The following is a 22,995-nucleotide window of genomic DNA, read 5'->3' on the forward strand; positions in this document are numbered from 1 at the left end:
AAACAATTAGCCAGGCATGATGGCATGCACCTGTAGTCCCAGCTACTCAGGAGGCTGAGGCAGGAGAATTGCTTGAACCTGGGAGATGGAGGTTGCAGTAAGCTGAGATTGCACCACTGAACCCCAGCCTGGGTGACAGAGCAAGACTGTCAAAAACAAAGAAAAAAGAAAGAAAGAAGGCGAGAGAGAGAAAGAAAAGAAAAAACGAACGCCATTTGGAAGGTTTCTAATAGCAATTTATTTCATAGAAACAAGATTATTCCAGTTATCTCTATCTTCATGAGTCAGCTTTTGTAATTTGTGTCTTTCAAGGACTTCGTCCATTTCATCTGTATTGTCAAGTTTATTGGCAAAAGTTGCTCCTAATATTCTATTATCTTTTTATTATCTGTAGAATCTGTAATGATGTCACATTTCTCGTTTCTGACATGAGTGTGTTTTCTTTTTTTCTGATCATTTTGATTAAAGGTATATCAATTTTACTGAAATTCTCAAAGGACCAGCTTTTGGTTTCATTGGTTTCTGTTGGGTTTCTGTATTTTACTGCAATGACTTCTGCTCTGATTTTTTATTATTTCCATTCTTCTGTTTACTTTAGGCTTTACTCATTCCTCTTTCTCTAGTGTCTTAAGGTGGAAGCTGAGGTCACTGATTTGAGAAGTTTCTTCTTTCCAATATAGCACTATACACTTTTTTTAAATTACGGCTTTAGCTGCATCCCACAAATTCTGGTATGTGGTCTTTTCCTTTTCATTCCATTCAAACTACTTCCTAATTTGCCTTTTGATTTCTTCTTTAATTCAAGGGTTACTAAAAAGTCTATTATTTAGATTCTTGACATTGGGGGGGGGGTCCAAGGATATTTTAATACTGATTTCTATCAGTTCCATTGTGATCAGAGAACATACTCTGTATGAATTGAATCCTTTGAATTGGACACTTGCTTTACAGCCAGCTTAGTCTATCTTGGAAAACGTTTCACGTACACTGAAAAAAATATGTAGTACATATCTGTTGGGTAGACAGTTCTATAAATAATGGGATCAGGTTGATTATAATGTTATTCAAGTCTACTATATCCCTGCTGATTTACTGCCAACTCTAAAAATTACTAAAAGAAGTTATTGAAAACTCCAAAAGTAATTGTGAATTTGTCTATTTCTCCTTGCAACTCTATTAGTTTTTGCTTAATAAAGTTGAAGCACTGTTAAGTTCATAAATGTTTAGAACTTACATCCTCTTGACAAACCGACCCCTTTATCATTAGGATATAACATTCTTTATCTCTGGTAATATCCTTTGCTCAGAAATCTTTGACACTAATATACCCCCTCCAGATCTATTAACATATCTTTTTCCATTCTTTTGCTTTAAACATATATGGTTCTTCATATTTAATGTGTTTCTTTTCCAGTATACAGTTGGGTCTTGCTTTTTTTTTTAGCCAATCCAACCAACTTCTGCCTTTTGATTAGAGCATTCAGACCATTTATAGTTAATGTGATTATTAGTATAAGACTTCTATTATTTTGCTGTTTTCTATTTGCCCTATATGCTCTTTTCTTTTTTCTGCCTTATTTTTTATTAATCGTTTTTTATTCCACTTTATTTCCTTTATTGATTAGCTACAATTCTCTTATTTTAGTGGTTTAAGGTTTATAGTATCATATGGCAGATGCGCCTGACAGCAATAACTCAAGCATACCCTGAGAATGACCCTATGGTCTAAGTAGAATGTGTGTTCAGACTTCCAAGCTAAGGAAAGTGGGAGTGGCCAACCCAGAGATCTGCTCCTTATCTAGGAAGGACATCTGAACATCTGAACCTCTGGCCCATTCTTGGAATGCAGGCTGTACAGAGGATCAAGGCCCTTTGTTCCGGGTTAAATGGAGATTGTTAGTAGGAGGCTGCTAAGTGAAAATGCTATATAATCTGCATGCTTTTTACAAACAGTAGTAATTAGTTTTCATGTCCAGCCCACTGCTTCTGGACCACCCAGCATATAAGTCCTCAATAAACCCTGTGTCTCATTCACTGGCTCCAGGTTTCCTCCACCTCTCAGACACAGTGTCATCCCTACTGAAATCAATAGGGGTCTAGCACAACAATTAGCCCAGCAGGAGGTCGGAGAAAATTCCACAATGGGATCAGGGGAGGGGAAATCCATGGGATCAGGGGAGGGGAAATCCACGAGGGAAATCCTGGGCTGGCTGTCTATGTGTATGGGGGGCCCAATAGCCACTATCCTTGATGGGTGGGGCCCACCAGGTGTGTATGGGGATATCCCCGAAATGCCAAAAGATCTGGAAGAACTGCTGCAGGGGGTAGATCCAACTAAGGGAAAGTCAAATGCCCAAGCTGTGGCAGCTGCAGTCGGCTGGCCACTCCTGACTGCTTAGAGCAGCCCCCAAGGCTGACCTTGTGGCATAGGCAAGGGTTCACCAGTTACAAGATGAGCTGCAACTAGAGAGATACTAGCTCAGGCTGAAGTGTTGGAGAACTTATTGTCCCACCTGTGGGAACAGGATGACAAAATGGAGACACTGGTTTGCTGAGTAGCCTGTTTGAAGGGTCACTGACTGCCACATGGAGTTAGAACTATAATGACTAAATTGTCCTGGGACCCTAAGTCCTGGGACCCTGTGGAGAGATCTAGTGGCAAGGAGGATGAGGAATGGGATGAGTCCATAGAGGTTCCCATCCTCTCAGCACGTCTGATGGTCACCACCAAGATAAAAGAAGACCAACCACACCCACAGCGGGTAGCCCTAGACGACTTGCCTGCACCTGAAAGAAGGTAGAACACCACAATGCAGGATTATACCACTGTGAAATTGCCGAAGCCAAGAAATAAGCTCAGACAGAGTGGGAGAGAGTCAATCCACCCTCCCTGGGACTTTACACTCTCCCAGTTAGTAGAAATGGATTTTGAATGTTTCCAACGCAGATAAATGTTTGAGGTGATGAATATGCTAATTACCCTGATTCGACCATTACGCATTATATACAAGTATTGAAACATCACACTGTACCTCATAAATATGTACAATTATTATGTGGCAACTAAAAAAAAGAAGAAAAGATTTCTCAGGTCGGTTCTTGCACTCCATGGGGGAACGGCCGAGAATAGGATATACAGGTCACACCTATTTTACATCCTACTCCCCAACCCCCTGTACTTCTAAAATAACGAATCCCAGTCTTCCTTGTGTAAGGAGACAATCATCCTCTTATAGATTATAATAACCCCCCACTGTCTTACTCTGGCCGCTTGCAAAACATCACAGAGGGCCCAATTCACTTGGTATTATAAACCAGGCGCCAGGCCATTGCCAGGGGTGGTGCTCTCAGAATGACACAACTTCCTGTGTCTTACTAAATGGCTTCCCCTTTCTTGTACCCACTAAACATCTCACCTGCTGCCCATAGATAGGGTGCAGCAAACCGCTTCACCAGCTGGGTGCACATGGTGACCTTTTTCCAGAACACAACAGACTATTGGGTCTGCAGAGAGCTGACCCTCTCCTCCACAATGGACCTGCCATGGCACATGCACGCTGCTAACTTGAGCACCTGGAGCCATGTCTATAGTCGGCACGATGAGCCTCACCCACTTCCCTTCAGCACCACCACCACGTTATGCAGTGAGTTTCCCACCATCAATGAGACAAGATGATATATTTTCCACCTGGTATGGGAGAAGGTTAATGCTACCCCAACTGTGGGGTATGCTGAACACAATGGACAAGGGTGAGTGACAAGAGTGCAGACACAGGTAGTACGTCACGCACCCTTACGTACTGAAAGAAATGATAATAACATGTCACAAGCTAAACCCATAATATGGATGGCTACCCCCACAGCAATGCAACCAGTCCCTTCAAATAGCCAGTAATATGTGGCTAGGGTGGCACAGTGACTGTCTCCATGTGGGGGCCCATGCTCTCCCCTTGGGGATGGCTACGGGTAGATGGCAACCACAGCTGGCCTTACTTACCCTATAATTGGGCTGGTAGGTGCACCTGGGGTCGTCCTCACCTGCCAGACACATTGTGTCCCACTGAGACACCATTCCTATGAACTGGGAGTGTAAAAGCCAGGTGCTTCGAGAAGTGTGCATTCTGGTGGTTCTACCCCTTGGTCATTTTTGCCCCGAAGTGGCAACAATAGGCACACAGCTGCAAGTCGGAGACCTAGCTAAACATATGGCTGCAGCCTTCAAGGATACCTGCGCCATGCCATTACTCTTCTCACTGGGCAACTGTGTAAAATCGCATGGTCCTGGATATCTTAACTGCTGCCCCGGATGGAAGGTGCACATTAATTAAAATCAAATGTTGTGTATATATCCTTATTACTCTCACATTATAACCGGGGCTATGTGAACCCTAGAAACCCATATTTCAGCTATAGAATCTCTATCTTACCAACTTCCAAGTGCTTGGAAAAGCTTTCTGTAGAGTATGATTGGACTATGCTTGTTATTGTCTTTTGTTGCTGTAGTTTCTAAAGCTGCTGCAGCATCTGGCAGCAATGCTCCTGCACATACCTTGCCCCGGGGGAAGTTGCAGAGAATGACGTGATAAGAATGTGGGGGCCATTAGAGGGTACGCTGGACTGCAGTGCATGGCAGACACACCTGACAGCAGTAACTCCAGCACACCCTGAGAATAATCCCATGGTCTAAGAAGACTGTGTGTTCAGGGTTCTGAGGTAAGGAATCCAGGAGTGGCCAATCCAGAAATGCACTCCTTATCTATAAAGGCCATGTGAACTCCTGGTCCATTCCTTGCAAGCAGAGGCTATACAGGGAATCGAGGCCCTTTCTTTTTGGTAAAATGGAGGGTCCCAGGTGGAGATTGCTAAATGAAAACGCTATGTATCACCTGCATGCTTTTTACAAATAGTAATGGTTTATTTTCCTGTCCAGCCAGCCATTCCTGGACTGCCCTGCATGTAGGTCTTCCATAAACCCCATGTCTCATTCACTATTCCAGATCTCCTTCGGCCTTTCAGACATGGTGCCATCCTTAATGAAGTCAGTAGGGGACTGGCACAAATATACACCCTTCAAGTGATATTACACCACTTCACATATTAGAACTGTATCATAGTACACTTTCATCTCTCCTCCCCCAATCTTCACACCACTGTCAACGCATTTTACTTTTAAATATGTTATAAACTCCAAAATACATCATTTTTTGTCTGTTGAAATAGTCAATTATTATTAGTCAGGGTTCTCCAAAGGAACAGAACCAAAAGGATATATACGTCTGTATGTGTCTGTGTGTGGTGGGTGGGTGCGTGCACACGTGCATGTGTGCACCTATCAGTTTTCTGGGTTTTCTTTTGAGATGGGGTTACGCTGTCGCCCAGGAGTGCAGTGATGCAATCACAGCTCACTGCGGCCTCAACCTCCTGGGCTTAAGCCATCCTCCTGCTGTGGCCTCCCAAGTAACTGGGACTACAGGCACACACTCAGCTAATTATTTTATTTTTTGTAGAGACACGGTCTATGTTGCCCAGGCTGGCCTTGAACTCCTGGCCTCAAGCAATCCTCCTAACTCAGCCTCCCAAAGCGCTGGGATTACAGATGTGAGCCACCACACCCAGCCAGTGTATGAGATTTAATATAAGGAACTGGCTTATGCGATCATTGCTACCAACAAGTCCAAATCTGCTGTGTGAGTTAGCAGGTTCAAGACCCAGATAGAGCCAGTGTTCCAGTTTGAAGGCCATTAGGCAGGAAAAGCCAATGCTGCAGGTGAAGTCCAAGGCAGTATGCTGTAGAACTCCATCTTCCTCAGGGAAAGGTCAGTCTTTTTTTCTATTGAAGCCTTCAGCTGATTAGATGAGGCTCACCCACATTATGAAGGGCAATCTACACAGGCCTATTGACTTAAATGCTAATCTTATCCAAAATCACCCTCACAAAAACACCCAAAATGATTTTTGACCAATATCTGGGCACTCTGTGGCCCAGTCAAGTTGACGTATAAACTTACCATCGCAATTCCTTTTTAAAGGAATAAATAATGACAATAATATCTATTTATTCATGTCATTACCATCTCTGGTGCTCTTTTATTCCTTTGTGTAGAGTGATTTCCATCTGGCATTTTCCTTCTGTCTGAAGGACTTCCTTTAACATTTCTTGAAGTGTCAGTCTGCTGTAAACTCTTTTAAGCTTTAGTTTATCTCAAAACTTATTTATTGCACCTTTGTTTCTGAAGGATATTTTTTGCCAGTTCTAGAACTCTAGGTTAACAGTCTTTTCTTTCAGGACTTTAAAGAGTTTGCTCACTTGCATTGTTTCCAATGAGAAGTGTAATGTCAACTTCGCCTTTGTTCCACTGCAAGTAACTGTCCTTTCTCCTGGTCGCATTTAAGATTTTCTTTTTATCACTGGTTTCAAGCAAGTTATGATGAGCCTTGGCGTATTTTTCTTCATATTTCTCATATTTAGGGTTTGTTGAGCATCTTGGATCTGTGGACTTAGTTTTTATTATATTCAGAAAATCTTTGGTCATTATTTTTTAAAGTAGTTTTCCTATTCCATCCCCAACCCCACTCCTCTCTTTCAGGGACTCCAATCACCACAGATAATAAGGCTGCATAAAGTTGTCCCACAGGTCACTGATGCTCTTTGTGTTCTTGTAAATTCTTTTATTCCGTGTATGTTTCATTTTTTGTAGTTTCCATTGCTGTCTTCAAGTTCACCAATTTTTTCTTTTATAATATTTAATCAACTATTAATCCCATCCAGTGCATTCTTCACCTTAATCACCACATTTTTCATCTTTAAAACTTTGATCTGGTCTTTATATACCTCTTTATAGAATACACTTATAATAAATGTTTTAATGTCCTTCCATGCTTATTCTAACATCTGTGTCAATTCTAGGTCAGTTTCAGTTGATCATTTTCCTCCATTATGGGTCACTGCTTTCCTGTCTTTTTGCATGCATGATAATATTTGACTGGATGCCAGACATTGTGAATTTATATTGTTAGGTGCTTTTTTTTTTGTTTATTTCTACCAATTTTCTAGGGCTTTATCCTGGGATGCAATTAAGTTACTTGGAAAGAGTCTGACCCCTCTGGGTCTTGCTTTCATGATTTGTAAGGTGGGTGTGGAGCAGTATCCAGTCAAGGGCTAAACATTCTCTGCTAATGAGGCAAGATTTTCCTGAGTACGCTACTCAGTGCCCATGAACTACGAGTTTTCTGGTCTGGCTGATAGGAACCAGCACTGTTCCTGGCCCTGTGTGAGCACCAGGAACCATTCCCTCTCATCGTTTTAGAAGCTTCTATCTCCAGCCTTGAGTAGATTTTCACAGGCATGTGCTGATCAGAACTCTGCCGAACACCTAGGAAGTTCCTCCACAGATGGCAAGGGTTCTCTCTCTGTCTGGCTCTCTCCTCTCCAGGACACTGCCCAGTACTTTGCGAACTCTCACTACTTTGTTCTCCGTGAACTCCCAGCTCTATTCCTCAACTCAGCAAGTCTCCCTGGCTCTATCTCAGTTACCCCAGCCTTACATGGTCTGGAAACTCCCTCAGGCAGAGGGTAGGGCAATCATAGGTTGACCTCATTTGTTTCACGTTTCTCAGCAATCACCGTCCTTCACTGCCTGATGTCTGGTGCTTTGAAAACTGTTGTTTCACATATTGTGCCTGTTTTATTTTTATTTTAGTTGCTGCAGACAAGAAAACAACTCCTGTTTATTTACTCCATTTTGGCTAGAAGTGAACATCTACAACATGATTCTTTTTTTTTTCTTTTTTTTTTTTTTTTTTTTTGAGACAGAGTCTCATTCTATCGCCCAGGCTGGAGTGCAGTGAATACAATCTCAGCTCACTGCAACCTCCACCTCCTGGGTTCAAGCGATTCTCCTGGCTCAGCCTCCCAAGTAGCTGGGATTACAGGTACACACCACCATGCCCAGCTAATTTTTGTATTTTAGTAGAGACAGGGTTTCACCATGTTGGGCAGGCTGGTCTCGAACTCCTGACCTCAAATGATCCACCTGCCTTGACCTCCCAAAGTGCTGGGATTACAGGCATGCACCACCATGCCTGGCCTACAACCTGGTTCTTAATCTAACATGTGCACATGAGAATCGCCAGCACAGCTTCTAGAGCATGTACATGCCTTGGTGCATCCCTGGAGATCCAATGGGTTTATTTTCAGTCTGTCTTACACTCTTCTTCTCAACCTGAACCTCTATCTTTCCTCAGAATACACCTTGTTCTTTAGACTCATTGGATACCCACCCCTCCGTTTCCTCCACACCTTAGCTCATGCTGCTGCCTCTGCGTGAAACAGTCATCCCCATTTTCCACCTGCCAAACTCCTACTAATCCCTCAAATCTCAAAACTGTCACCTCTGCTGTGAAAACTTTCCCATCTCACCCCCAACAGAGCCCTTCCTCTGGACTTCTGTAACATTTTATTCCTCCTGCCAGCAAACACTGGCTCCTACTATATCACAGTGAGTGCCGTGTGTCTGTCTCTCCAATGTGCTTATGAACTCATGAAGAACTGAACAGGTCTCTTTCTTTTTGTATCACTAGCACCTCATAACGGTGTGTTAAATAAATGTTTCTTGAATGAAGTATATATCTACTTATTAACCACCTTTCCTGACACTCTATTAGCTGCATGCTGTTTCCTCTTTCCTCTTCAGACTTCTCTCTTTATTCTCTTACTTGAAAGATTTCTAAGGAGCCCCAAGTCCTCCTAGAAATTCTGCTCACCTTGGAACTGCTTTAGCATTTCCTTCATCAATGGTATCTGGCACACTGTCTTCACCTTTACAGCTTCAAGGGAATAATTCATATCCTGGATCTCACTCCTAAGAAGGTAGAGAAGACTGCTCTTAGGGGACAACTAGGGTAGCCAAGACCCCCACTCCCAGTCAAACGTTCTTAGCCCAAAGTTCAGATGGCTTTTGTTTCCATTCCTCCTCACAGAAGCAATCGGGAGAATTTTTCCTCAGACCCCCTCTTAGGGTGTGCCCAGACTGACCTATGGAGCCTAGGCCTTGTTTCCCTTCTGCTCAGCCTGTATCTTCACCATGCCACCCAGGTCCCCATAAGAGAACAGGAGCACATACCTGGTCAACACTTCTTTTGGATTCTGTGAAAAGAAGGAAGACATAAGCAAGTTACGAACCTTCTCCTGGAGACCTGGGACACAACTGTGTGCGCAGGTATTTTCTGACAGCTGCTTTTGCTCATGTCACATATGATCTCCTGCTGCCAAAGCCAACGGATTGACAGAATCTGGTCCTTTCTTTCATGTGGCCCCTCTGCACTATTCGACAATGCTGCCCGTGCCCCTACTCTTTCTCCTTTGGCACCACGACATGAACTGGCTCCTGGCTTCCCGCCGGCCTCCCCAACTAGTCTCAATCACAGAGCCTGCTCCTTTGCCTGCCTTTTGGTAGGTCCTCAGCAGCTCCAGCTTTGAGCTTCCGCTCTTCTCTTTCCCATTATTTTACAAGATGGCTTTTAAATTATAATCGCAAGGGATATTTTATCATGTCCAAGTCCAAAGAATGTTTTCTACAGGTGAATTTTACTAAACTTTACGGAACTGAAAATACCCTAAGTTGTAGCAGAGAAGAGAAAAATAGAAATTTTCCCAACTGATTTTTTCAGAGACTATTATAACCTTGTTCCTTAAGCCATGAAATGAAATAGTAGAAAAAAAATATATAGACTCGTTTTACTTAAAGACACAGATGCAGAAATTCTAAGTAACATATCAGGTAACCAACAGAAACATGTACTTAAAAAATAGAGCTCCTCCAAAAACTTGTAACTCAGCCTAATCAAGAGAAAAACAGACCAATTCCAACAGGGGGGCATTCTACAAAATACCTGACCAGCACTCCTCAAAACTGTCAAGATCATCAAAAACCAGAAAAGTCTCAGCAAATGTCACAGCCAAGAGGCACCTAAGGAGAGACAATGGCAACCAAATGTCATCTGGTATCCTAGGCGCGGTTCTGGAAAATAAAATGAACACTAGGTAAAAACTGAGGAAATGGAAATAACCTATGAACTCTAGTTAGTAAACTGTATCACTGGTTCATTAATTGTAACAAATGAACCGTATTAACACTAGATGCTGACGATAGGGGAAACTGGGGGAAGGGGTATGTGGGAACTCTGTCCCATCTTCTTAACTTTTCTGTAAACCTAAATTGTTCATTTAAAAAAAAGAAAATGGTTAATTACCACATGAAAAGTGCTCAATCTCACTAGTTATCAGGAAAATAGCTTTATCTAGATGGGTGCAGTGGCTCATGCCTGTAATCCCAGCACTTTGGGAGGCTGAGGTTGGGGGATCACTTGAGGTCAGGAGTTCAAGACCAGTCTGGCCAACAAGATGAAACCCCATCTCTACTAAAAATACAAAAATTAGACAGGCCTGATGGCGGGTGTCTGTAATCCCAGCTACTCGGGAGGCTGAGGCATAAGAAATGCTTGAACCTGGGGGGCAGAAGTTGCAGTAAGCCAAGATGGTACCACTGCACTCCAGTCTGGGTTACAGAGCAAGCAAGATCCTGTCTAAAAAAAGAAAAAAAAAAAAGAAAATAGCTTTATTTATATATACATATATATACACATACACACACACACACACACACACACACACACATATATATCCGTATACCTTTAGGAAGAGGGAAGGGGTGCTGACTGAGGGCAGGAGATGACATTTTACACCTTTCAGGATGGCTAAAATTAAAGAACTGACAAATCTAAGTATTGGTGAGGATACAGAGCAACTGGAACTCTAACTTTACACACTGGTAACAATAGTGTAAACCGGAACAATCACTTTGTACCAGTTTGAAAATGGTTTGGAATCATCTACTAAAGCTGAACACAGATGTATGTCCTATGACCAGGAATTGTTCTCACAGGTATACAATAGAAATGTATACAAATGTGCACCCAAAAAGATATGTTCTCACATATTCCTGTGTTTTAATAACAACAGAAACATAAATCATCCAAATTTTCCTCAAAAGAAATGAATAATATGCTTTGGTATGTTAATAAAATGGAATATGACAGTACTATACCACAGGCACTACTGACATTTTGGGCTGGATAAGTCTTTGCTGGGAGTTAAAGACAGGCATGTCCTGTGCATTATAGAATGTTTGGCAGCATCCTATACACAAGAGATGCTGGTAGTAACCACCCTTGAGTATTGACAACCAAAAATGTCTCTATATAATATCAGATTTTGCCCTCGGAGGGAGCAAAATCACCCTGATGCAAAACACTGGTGTAGAGCAATGAAAACAAATACCTACTGCATGGATTCATCTCACAAATGTAATGTGAGCAAAAGAAGCCAGTACAAAATAGAGCATCCTGAAACATACTCACTCAAAAATAAGCACAACAAGTGCCAGGCGTGGTGGCTCACGCATGCAATCCCAGCACTTTGCGAAGCCAAGGCAGGCAGATCACTCGAGGTCAGGAGTTCGAGACCAGTCTGGCCAACATGGCAAAACCCCGTCTCTATCAAAAATACAAAAATTAGCCAGGTGTGGTGGCACATGCCTGCAAATCCCAGCAGAATCACTTGAACCCGGGAGGCAGAGGTTGCAGTGAGCCAAGATCGCTCCACTGCACTCCAGCCTCGGCAACACAGCAACACTCCATCTCAAAAAAAAAAAAAAAGGTAAAAAAAAACAAGAGTGTGAGAAGTCCAGAGGGAGGCTACCCTTTGAGGAGAAGGGAAGAAGTACCGACTGGGGACATGAGGAAGCTTCTAGAATGCTATGTATGTTCTATTTTTTTGACTTGGATAGTAGTTACATGAGTGGTCACTTTGTGATAACCTGTCAAGCTTATGATTTATACATTTTTCTCCATGGGTGTCATACTTTTTTTTTTTTTAAATAGAGGCAAGGTCTTGCTAAGTTGCCAAGGCTAGTGCAAACTCCTGAGCTCAAGATATCCTCCCACCTCAGCTTCCCAAAGTGCTGGGATTACAGGTGTGAGCTACTGCACCTGGCCTTAAAATGTGTTTTAATGTTTATTTTATTATAACAATAAATATAACAACTTGTCAAAATCTGTGGAATACAGAGCAATACTTAAAGGTAGGAATATAACTTAAATAAATTTACCAGCAAACAAAAGGGTAAACATAAATAAGCCAAGCATTCCAACTCAAGAAGTTGAGAAAACAGCTAGAGAAGAAACCCAAGGACCAATTTTAAAAAAACAGCTGGGAGCGGTGGATCACACCTGTAACCCTCCAACACTTTGGGAGATCAAGGCAGAAAAATTACTTGAGCCCAGCAGCCCGAGGGTGCAGTGAGCTATGAGCACACCACTGCACTCCAGTCTGAGCAACAAAGCAAGACCCTGTCTCAAAACCTAAATAAAATAAATAAAAATAAACAATAAAGAGCAGATATTAATGGTTTCACTGCAGCATTATTTGTAGTGGTGATGGTGTTGGAGGCAACCTGGGTAGCCATTACTGGAGAAAGAAACAGGTAAAATGTGGAAGATGTACATTAGAAGTGGGTCATGGGGTAAAAGTGAAGGAAATCGATTTTTAAAATAGATGGATGGATAGACAGATAAGTACAGTAAGTTCTCTCAGGCTCTGAGATTCTATGTTCCAGTTTCATCTGTTTGTTTTGTTTTGTTCTTTTGGTATGGAGTCTCGCTCTGTCACCCAAGCTGGAGTGCAGAGGCATGATGTCAGCTCACTGCACTCTCTGTCTCCCGGGTTCAAACGATTCTCCTACCTCAGCCTCCCAAGTAGCTGAGATTACAGGCATGTGCCACCACCCCCAGCTAATTTTCAGTAGAGAGGGGTTTCGCCATGTTGGCCAGTCTGGTCTCAAACTCCTGACCTCAGGTGATCCGCCCACCTCAACCTCCCAAAGTGTTGGGATTCCGGGCATGAGCCACTGCACCCAGCCCCAGTTTCATCTTTTTTAATCGTTTCCCTAACTTTGCATTTCCGTTTGCTGATACAACTTTTTGTAAGCATTCTGCTGGCTCACATGTATCTTAGAGGTTTCAGATCCTAATTAGACGTTAAGCCTGTATTTTAAATGTGTTATTTCAGAGATTCTTTCATGACACACATTCGGATATGTACTTGGAACTTCATTGCTTAAGCATGTTGTAAAACTTTTACATAATTCTTGGAAGTCATTACACTTAATATTAAATGTTAGGTTATATCTATCATATAAAACCTAGCTAGCAATTTCTTATTGATAATAACTAGAGGATGGGTCCAGGTTTCCGAATTCCTTAAGAGTAGAAGAGAATGTTGTCTCTTCCTTATGAAAAAAAAAAATAGTAATGGTAGACAGAAAATGTTCTTGAGAACACCTTTTAGAGATCCTTTCATCTTCCTTCACATGAAATGGAGGAGAGAGAGGTTCTGAGGCATCCAAGACCGAGCACGAATTATTTCAGCAAAAAGAAAAAACAAAGACAGTCACAAATGTAGGAGCCTAGCCAAAAACTGAAAGAAGCTATAAGGACACTTTACCTACAGAGGATATAAAGGTAAAGATTAACTCAAAGGAGGGGCTTTTGATAACAAACTGGCCTAAAGACCCAGACTTAAGTGCTGAGTTAGAATTATCATCTTTTAAAGGTTGCTAGACGTTGGAAATTATTTAAATGAAAGTACCACTCAAAATATGGGGATAAGAACAAAGTTTTATCAAGCTGTGATTGTAATGATTAAAATCAAGCGAGAAACATAAGTGTCTCTTCATTGTTGATACGATTATGTCCTTGGGAGTTTTATGCTTGCTTTGTTTTATTGTTTAAATAATTATAAATGTACACATAAGATGAATGAAAAAGTCTTACACGTACTAAGTCTCAGATCCTAGATGAACTGTGAGACCATGTGAATCAACTTATCTCGTATGACCTGAGCTCAGCCTACCTAAATTTCACATTAATTTCCTTTGAATGGTGAATCTTTGGCTTTTTAGCTGTGTGACAGCACAGAACTAGCAAGAGGTAAGACATGTCTATGAAACCCACTCACCAGGAAGGATATTCAGCTCTAAAGACAAGAGGGAGTTCAGTTAGTGAAGACGAGATCATCCCCGCCCGTAACCGTCTTACCTGAAGCAGCTCCAGGGTGGGGGCCTGGCTCTTCTCCCCCACCTCTAAGATGAGCTTCTTCAATGAAGCGATCATTTGATTGAGTTTTAACGTGTTCTCATTCAGCTTCTTCTTTGACTCTTCTTCTTCTTTGTTCAGTCTCTGAAGAAACAGGTCCTCTTCTTCAACCAGGAAGTTGTGCAGCTTTGAAAACTCTGTGCTGATTCTCATTCGCTGACTCTTTATCTTATCCTAAGGCCACATGAGATTTGTTCACTCTTTTTTCCTGCCTGACCCCAGCTACTAAATTCCTTACACAATTCCCCAGTAATCCACAGTCAATCCTAAGCAACCCCTCTTGAAAAGCTCCTGCCCACTCCCCTAAAATTTCCATTACTCCTTTATTTATACCTACTTGATAGCGCTATACTAGTCATTATAGTATTCATTCATTCTTCCTAACATTTCAGTCTCTACTACTGACAAGTTTTAAACTAAAACAAACTTGCACATCTATTACTTAGTTTAGCCCTCAGAACACTCATTGAGTTTTGTTAAATCTTTAGGAGTATGAGTGTGTGTGTGTGTGCACATGCGTACCTCCCAACTACAATTAGCCTCCCCGAAAGCAAAGTCCATTCATCTGCTTCCTTCCACAATGCCATGGGCCCAAACCAACTCCAACCTAGGGAGCATATTTAGGAAAAAGTAGGAAGGAGAGGGGTGCTACCTTAAAGTAGAGAGATAGGGATGAAGTATGTGGAACTCATATCACCAAAAGCCACTAGCAGCAGGGACAGGTATTTCCTCTCCTATCCCTATATCTATAAGGGGCCTGACAACTGAACTGACACCCAGAAAGTTCTTCTTTCGATCACAATATGGAGGAAACAGAGCTTCTGAGGCATCCAAGACCTATGTGAACTGCATAACCCCATGACCAAAAGGACCTCAGGAGCAAGAAATGTCCCAGACCAAAAGGACCTCAGGAGCAAGAAATGTCCCAGACCAAAAGGACCTCAGGAACAAGAAATATCCAACCACTTCTGCTATTACCTTCCACTGTGTAGCATTCTTCACTTCTACATCCTGTAAATGCATGACTTTCTTCATTTTGGACACGAGATTACGCTGAGACTTAAGAAGCTTCTCCTGCCAGCAGAAACACACACGGGTAAGAAAACATCTCTTCAACCACCATCTTCTTCTTTTTTCTTTTTTATTTTTTTTGAGACAAAGTCTCACTTTGTCACCCAGGTTGGACTGCAGTGGCCTGATCATGGCTTACTGCAGCCTCAGCCTCCCGAGCTCAAGTGATCCACCCACCTCAGCCTCCCAAGTAGCTGGGACTACAGGCATGCTCCATCAGGTCCAACTAATTGTTTTATGTTGTGTAGAGACAAAGTGTCCCTATGCTGCCCAGGCTGGTCTCGAACTCCTGGGCTCAACAGATCCTCCCACCTCAGCCTCCCAAAGTGCTGGGATTACAGGCATGAGCCACCATGCCTGGCAACTTCATTTTTTAAGAGCTAAAAGTCACCTAATCAAAACAGAGAATGAGATTGAGAAAATACTGAAGACGGTCACAGGCCTATGATAAGAATTACTCCGGTCTGAAATCATCACAACACTATATTGAGTTTTCCTAGTAAGTTGGTAAGTTGGCAAAAACTAAAAACTGTTAGATTAGCAAATATCTACTACTGGCAGGGAGAAGGCCTCTGGCACCACAGGAGATCAAAAAGGTACCATTTTTTGATAGACAACTGGCAGGATTTAACAAAATTTTAAATGTGTATAATGCTACTTCTAATAATCTATGCAACACAACACTAGCAAAAATAACCAATATGTAAAGAAATGGTCACTATAGCATTATTCATTATCCACTAATTAGGAATTATTAAATAAATTATGCTATATTGATATTTTGCATCAACTTCAGGTAGCTGTCTATATATTGACATGAAATACACAATAAGTTGAAAGCAAGCCATAAGACAATATGTATCGTATAATTCTGTTTTGAAAAGAATAAATGTGTGTATGCGCATATGTGTTTATCTATGTGTGTGTATTTGTATGTGAAGGCAAGGGAAATCTGGAAGGATTTATACCAAGTATTAACATTGGTGATTTCCAAGGAAAAAGAATCGCTTACAAATTTGGAGGTGGGGGACTAGAAATTTCATACATTTTTGCTTTAATTTCTACAAGTGGCATATGCCATTTTTGTAGTTCAAAAACCCAAGTAAGTTATTAAAAAATAAAGCAAGTCAATCAACATTAACAAATTGGGCTGAGGGGCAGTACCCAATAATAGTAGAATGCCAGCTGCGAGTGCAGAGATGGAAGCAGAAAGGTTAGAGAAACACACAAGAGAAAAACCCACAGGAACTGATGACCAAATGGCTGCAGGAGGAAAAGGTCCAGATTTAGCCCCTCGGTTCTGGTTTAAGTAACTGGATGGACTGTAGGTTATTTATCAAATTAGAAAATATAGGAAGATGAGCAGTGTGTAAATTGGAGGAAGGAAAATAAATTTCACCTAAATAAATCGAGTCTGAGATGCCTATGGGACATCCAAGTGGATATGTTAGCAATTAAGAGTTGGGAAGGAGATGTATGCTGCAGAAGCAGATTTCAGGATTAAAGCCCAGGTGGCAGTTAGAGCCTCGAGTGAGTGTAAAATCAGCCAGTAAGATTCTACAGAGTAAGAGGATCAAGGCTAGAACTGGCAACAACTACATTTAAGCAGTATGCAGAGAATAAATATCCTGCAAAGAAGCTAAGGTGAGCAACTGGTGAAAAACCAAGAGAGAATGGTTTCTCCTATGCCGAAGGAAGAGATCATTTAAACTAAAAAACTAGGGGATAGTGTCAAATGCTGGAGGGTGGCCTGGGACAACTTTCTGTAAGTCTGAATATATGTTAAAATAAAATTTTAAAAATGTAAATAAAAATAAAAGAAAAAACAAGAAATGACAAGAACTAAAAAATAATCTGCACAACTTTTTAAATTGTTCCCTAGAAAACTAAGTTACTAATAGGTATAACTTTTCATCCAATCATTTACAAGGGACAATGGTTAAAATCAAGTTAAATAACTGACAAGGCTGATAACATCAAAGTTGGCAAGGATATGGAGCAACTGGAACTCTTACACAACATCAGTAGGCGAATGAAATGCTACCACCATTTTGGAAAACGGTTTGGCGTAAAACTAAACCTACATTAATCCTAGGGTACAGCAATTCTACTCCTAGACCCAGGAAAAAGGAAAACATGTACCCATAAATAGACCTGTACAAGAATATTCATTGCAAATATTCATTGCAGCTTTATTCACAACAGCTAGAAGCTGGAAACAGCCCAGGTATTCACTGATAGGAAGGTGGATAAATAATAGCAAAAACCGCAATTGCATTTGCACCAACCTATACAAAATGGATGAATCTCAAAATCAACATGCTGAGCAAAGGATCCTACACAAGAATACAGACAATGGAATTCCATTTATATGAAGTTCTGGAACAGGCAAAACCTAATTTGTGTTTGGAAAAAAAAATCAGAACGGTGGTTGCCCTGGTAGGGGAAAGGGGAAGAGAATAACTGGGAAAGGGCATGAAGGAATTCTCTGGATGGTAATATCCTTTATCTTGAGCAGGGCATTTGTCAAAACTCAGCAAATGTACAACTAAGATTTGTGTTTTGCATTGTATTAAATTTTACCGCAAAAAATACCATAGACCAGGCGCAGTGACTCACCCCAGCACTTTGGGAGGCCGAGGCAGGTGCATCGCTTGAGGCCAAGAGTTCGAGATCAGCCTGGCCAACATGGTGAAACCCTGTCTCTACTAAAATACAAAAGAAATAGCCAGGTATGGTGGCACAAGCCTGTAATCCAGCTACTTGGGAGGCTGAGGCATGAGAATCGCTTGAACCCAGAGGCAAAGGTTGCAGTGAGCCGAGATCATACCACTGCACTCCAGCCTGGATAACAGAATGAGATTCTACATATTTAAAAAAAATAAAAATAAAAATAAACAAATGTTAAATCTGATTAATGATATACATGCTAAAGTATTTTGTTTGCAGTTGAATTTTAAAAGTATCAAAACGAGATAAGAATGGATGTATGCAGAGAGATACAGAAAAAAGGACAGCGGTGTGATAAAAGAGTCAAATGTTAATGGTAGAATACAGATGTGGGTACACTGGTGTTATTACAAAATTCTTCCAACTTTGATGTATGCTTGAAATTTTCATGGTAAAATGAAATAGGAAAACATAAAATTAAATTACAAAAGGGATTTACACAGTTCTGCTAAATGGCACAATACCATCTGTACTATTTTGTTTCTACCATGATGTTTCTTAACATTATACAATCCATTTACTATCTCTAGTGGTTAACTTTAATAGGCATATAACCCTGCTGCTCTCTCATATCATTTCACTTCTTTATTCAACTATAACTGCCACTTTGTGGTCACTGTCAAATTTGATGTATATGAGGTTTGTAATGAGTTTGTAATTAGCTCCTTCAAACAGGACCAAGCTTTTTTGAAAGTTTTCACTTTTGCTTGATAATGAAAAAATAATAATCTACTAAATAGAGATTTTCTATGTCTTAAAAAGACTTAACAAGTCAGTATGCAAGAATTCTCTCATATGAGAGCGTTAACTTGACAACCTTGGGGGAAATTACAAAACACCTTCCCTGAAACAACAGAAACTGCCAGGAGGTGGCAGGAGTGCAACACCAAGCATTTCAATCTGGGTTAGAAATACCAGAAATTTTAAAAATCACTTTCTCAGCCAGGCGCGGTGGCTCACGCCTGGAATCCCAGCACTTTGGGAGGCCAAGGTGGGCAGATCACGAGGTCAGGAGTTCCAGAGCAGCCTGACCAACATGGTGAAACCCCATCTCTATTAAAAATACAAAAAAAAAGTAGCCAGGCACGGTGGCGCACACCTGTAATCTCAGCTACTCAGGAAGCTGAAGCAGGAAAATCGCTTGAATCCAGGAGGTGGAGGTTGCAATGAGCCGAGATTGCGCCACTGCACTCCAGCCTGGGCAACAGAGTGAGACTCCATCTCAAATAAATAAATAAATAAATAAATAAATAAATATAATAATTTTTAAAAAACCATTTTCTCTTCATTTAGCACCAGAAAATTGTACCTATATGAAAACACAAGTATAATAAAAGAGCATACTTTTATAGAACGAAGACATTTACTGACTTGTGATCATGTAGCTCAAACAACATTAAACTTCCAAGAAGGATCTTAGTTTCACTATAGACCTTCAAACCAGCTGTACGTCTGTGAGCCTCACCTATTTCCTGGATCAAAGCTTCCTTACCTATGAAATGAAGACAACTGGACTAAATGTCTCTTAAATACCATCCCAGCTCCTGAGTTCTATGAATTTCAGTCACTGTAATTTTTGCAATCGATCCAAGCTGGTAGGTCTACCTTGGAAATACACCTCAACTCTACCTACGTGCCAACCCCACTGCCACCACTAGCTTAAGTCACCATCATCTTTCATCTGAACTACAATAACCTCCCGACTGCTCTCCCTACTTACAGTCATGTCCTTCTCTCATACAATATCCACAAGGCAGCCGCAGTGACACCATTATAGCTCACTGCAGCGTCAAACTCCTGAGTGCAAGCGATCTTCTAGCCTCGGCCTCCCGAGTAGCTGGGACTAACAGATGTGCATCACCACATCCAGCTAATTTTTGTATTTTTTGTAGAGATGGGATCTCACAGTTGCCTAGGCTGGTCTTGAACTCCTGGACTCAAACGATCCTCCTGCCTCTGCCTCCCAAAGTGCTGGGATTACAGGCATAAGCCACCACACCTGGCCTTGGAATAACTTTTCTAAAAACTAATCAGATATTGTCACTCTCCTGCTCAAGATTCTTCACTGGCTTTCCTCTTCACCAAGAAAATTTGAACGCTTCATTGTGGCCCAACATAAGCTGACCACTGCCTACATCTCGTGTCACATCTCATGCCACCTTTTCCCTTGCTCCTGGTCCTCCAGGTGCAAAGACCTTCTTCCTGTCCCATAAACATATCCAGCTCTCCCTAGCCTCAGGGCCTCTTCCCACAGTTCCTCAGATGGCAGACTCCGCATCCAGCAAGTTTCAGCTGCAATGTCACCTCCTAAGAGAAGACTGCTCACCTGATTGAAACCCTCTGGCATAGCACTTCCTTTTTTTTGTTTTTTGGTTTTTTCTTTTGTTTTTTGGTTTTTTTTGAGACGGAGTCTTGCTCTGTTACCCAGGCTGAAGTGCAGTGACATGATCTCGGCTCACTGCAACCTCCGCCTCCTGGACTCAAGCAATTCTCCTGTCTCAGCCTCCCAACTAGCTGGGATTACAGGCAACCAACGCCGCACCTAGCTGATTTTTGTATTTTTAGTAAAGACAGGGCTTCACCATGTTGGCCAGGTTGGTCTCAAACTCCTGACCTCAAGTGATCCTCGCACCTCAGCCTCCCAAAGTGCTGGGATTACAGGCGTGAGCCACCGCGCCTGGCCTGGGATAGCACTCTTTTTCTTTCCCAGCAAGCCATCACCATCTGTGATTATTTCATTTATTTGTCTGTCTGTCATTTACCTCCCACCCTCAGCCCAACTGGACTGTGAGCTCCATGGAAAGCCTTTACCTGTCTTGTTCACCACTGAATTCCCAGCGCTGCCTCTGGTGCAGTGCCACAGCATCTGACACAAAACCAGTGCTCAAGAAACATCTTAAATTAATTAACAGAATGGAGGGATTAGCTCCCAGAGTCAGGCATGAAGGAAAAAAGAGCTGCACTTAGAGGCCTTTTCCATGCAAACCATTTGCATCCAGAGATTTATGAAGCTATTTCTCTTTCTCTTTTTCTCCCCTCACCAAAACGGGTACAGGATGGGGATATTTTCCATGGATTTAGGGAACTTCCAGCTGTCCAACTTTTAAAACATAGTCCATCCATCTGAGTATATGCTGAGAATGGGATGCTTGGAAATAGGGCAGCTTCACCCAGGGGCAGTGTATGTTTTTCTAACTAACTTGGGGTGGGGATGGAATGAAAGGTGGCTGAATAGGGCAGTGACTAAGCAGAGAAAGATAGAGAGATGGGCGGGTATCAGGGAATTCTGCCCAGTGACCTGGCTCCTGAACACCTACCCAGTCAATCTTGTGACATTCAGCCCATCCCAGTGTAACCCTTAACCATCCACTCCTGTCCTGCTGGGCCTTGTATTTAATCCTGAAATCCCATCTCTTCTAAGAAGTCTTCTCAGATTAGTTGTGGCAGAGTGAAAAGTGTAAAGGATTAGGGGTTAGAGGACCTCAGTTCAAGTGTAGCCACTTCCTAGCTCTGTGACCTTGGGGGCATGTAACCTCACATCTCTGTGGCATAGTTGCCTCATCTTCAAAAAGGGGATAACAGAATCCACTAATAGGATGTCTATGAGGATTAAAGAATTACAATATGAAAAATGCTTAGAACTGTGGGTGGTACATAAGAAGTATTGAACAACTGATAGCCATTGTTGCTGAAGATGGAAGATTTAAGGGCTATGTTCCCCTTTCATACCCATACACTTATATTTCCCTCGGCCCCCACCCACAAGTGTATTTTTCCTTCCATTTATCTGATGGGTCCTCTCCACGTCTTTTGCTGGCTACTAACCATTGGTGTTTCCCAAGCTTCTCTTTGTGCCTTTTTTTTTACCCTCTATGTGGTCCCCCTAGGAGAATCTCATCTTCTTACTTCTTCCATGACTTCAAGAATAGGATGAAGATTCTAAAATATTATCTCTAGCCTCCAAGGCACCCCCCCTCCTGTCCCTCTTCCTTGGACTTCCTGTCACAGTTATTTCACACTCAGTACGGTCCGCAACGAGCATGGGATCTTCTGTCCTCAGACTGTGCTTCCTCCTGTGTACCTCACCTCAGTTAACCTGACAGTCATCTACCTGCCATCTGAAGCAGAAATCTGGACTACCATCCAAGACTCCTCTCTCTCTCTCTCACCTACCAAGTCTAACGGATCACCAAGTCATTCAATTCCAGCTCATAATTACCCCATCCCTCCCTCTCCATCATCCCTGCCCTGAACTAATTCAGGTCCTTATTACCTCCTGCTTAAAATGGTACAACAGCAGCCTAATTAGTCTTCGTGGATGTCAAAGTTATCTGACTAAAACAAAAAACTGATCATATCATTCCCTGCCTTAAAACCCTTTAATAACTCCCCATTGCCTGAAAGAGAAAGTTCAATCTTTTTACTACGGCAAACAAGATCCTTCGTGATAAGGCCCTGCCTTTTTCTTCAAGCTCGTGGCCCACCATCCTCCCCCTCATGCTCCATGCTCCAGAAGTACTGAGCAACCTCCAGTCCTCTCACACATCACATGCTATTCCACTCCACCACATTTGGAATATGCTGTTTCTTTGGCCTGAAATACCCTCTCTCCTACCTCTACTCATCCTTCAAGAGCTAACACATTTAACTCCTCAATGGAGCCTTTCCTCACTCCTCAGTGATCACTCTGACCTCAGACCTTCTGTACACTTGGTAAATACTTCAGCAACTCTCACACACACTGAAATCAATGTTCTACACGCTTAAGTTCCTTATAAGGTCCATATCTTTCTCATCCATTTATGTCCAGATTCTAAAACAATGTTTGGCAAATAGTAAGCATCAATAAAGGTCACTGAGTAAAGGAATGAAGGTACACTTTCTAGTCCAGCTTTGCATGTTTCCTGTTCATAATCAGCTGGTACAACTGTACAGTATTTTACAGTTTCCAAACATTTTCACTGTGTCATTAAATTCATGTGT

At 41.9% G+C, this 22,995-nt stretch overlaps 1 protein-coding gene across 1 annotated transcript in view; it reads right to left on the bottom strand.

Moving 5' to 3' along the window:
• Nucleotides 1-22,995, bottom strand: part of TRIM4 (tripartite motif containing 4) — a 32,051-nt gene that overhangs the window by 3,623 nt on the left and 5,433 nt on the right. Inside the window, exons 2-5 of the mRNA XM_011943852.1 lie at nt 15,190-15,285; nt 14,155-14,385; nt 9,123-9,145; nt 8,764-8,861 (exon numbers count right to left, since the gene is read on the bottom strand). Coding sequence (XP_011799242.1) covers nt 8,764-8,861; nt 9,123-9,145; nt 14,155-14,385; nt 15,190-15,285 — 448 coding nt within the window. The remainder of the gene's footprint in view (nt 1-8,763; nt 8,862-9,122; nt 9,146-14,154; nt 14,386-15,189; nt 15,286-22,995) is intronic.

Source organism: Colobus angolensis, unplaced genomic scaffold (assembly GCF_000951035.1).
Source record: "Colobus angolensis palliatus isolate OR3802 unplaced genomic scaffold, Cang.pa_1.0 Scaffold222, whole genome shotgun sequence".
NCBI lineage: Eukaryota > Metazoa > Chordata > Mammalia > Primates > Cercopithecidae > Colobus > Colobus angolensis.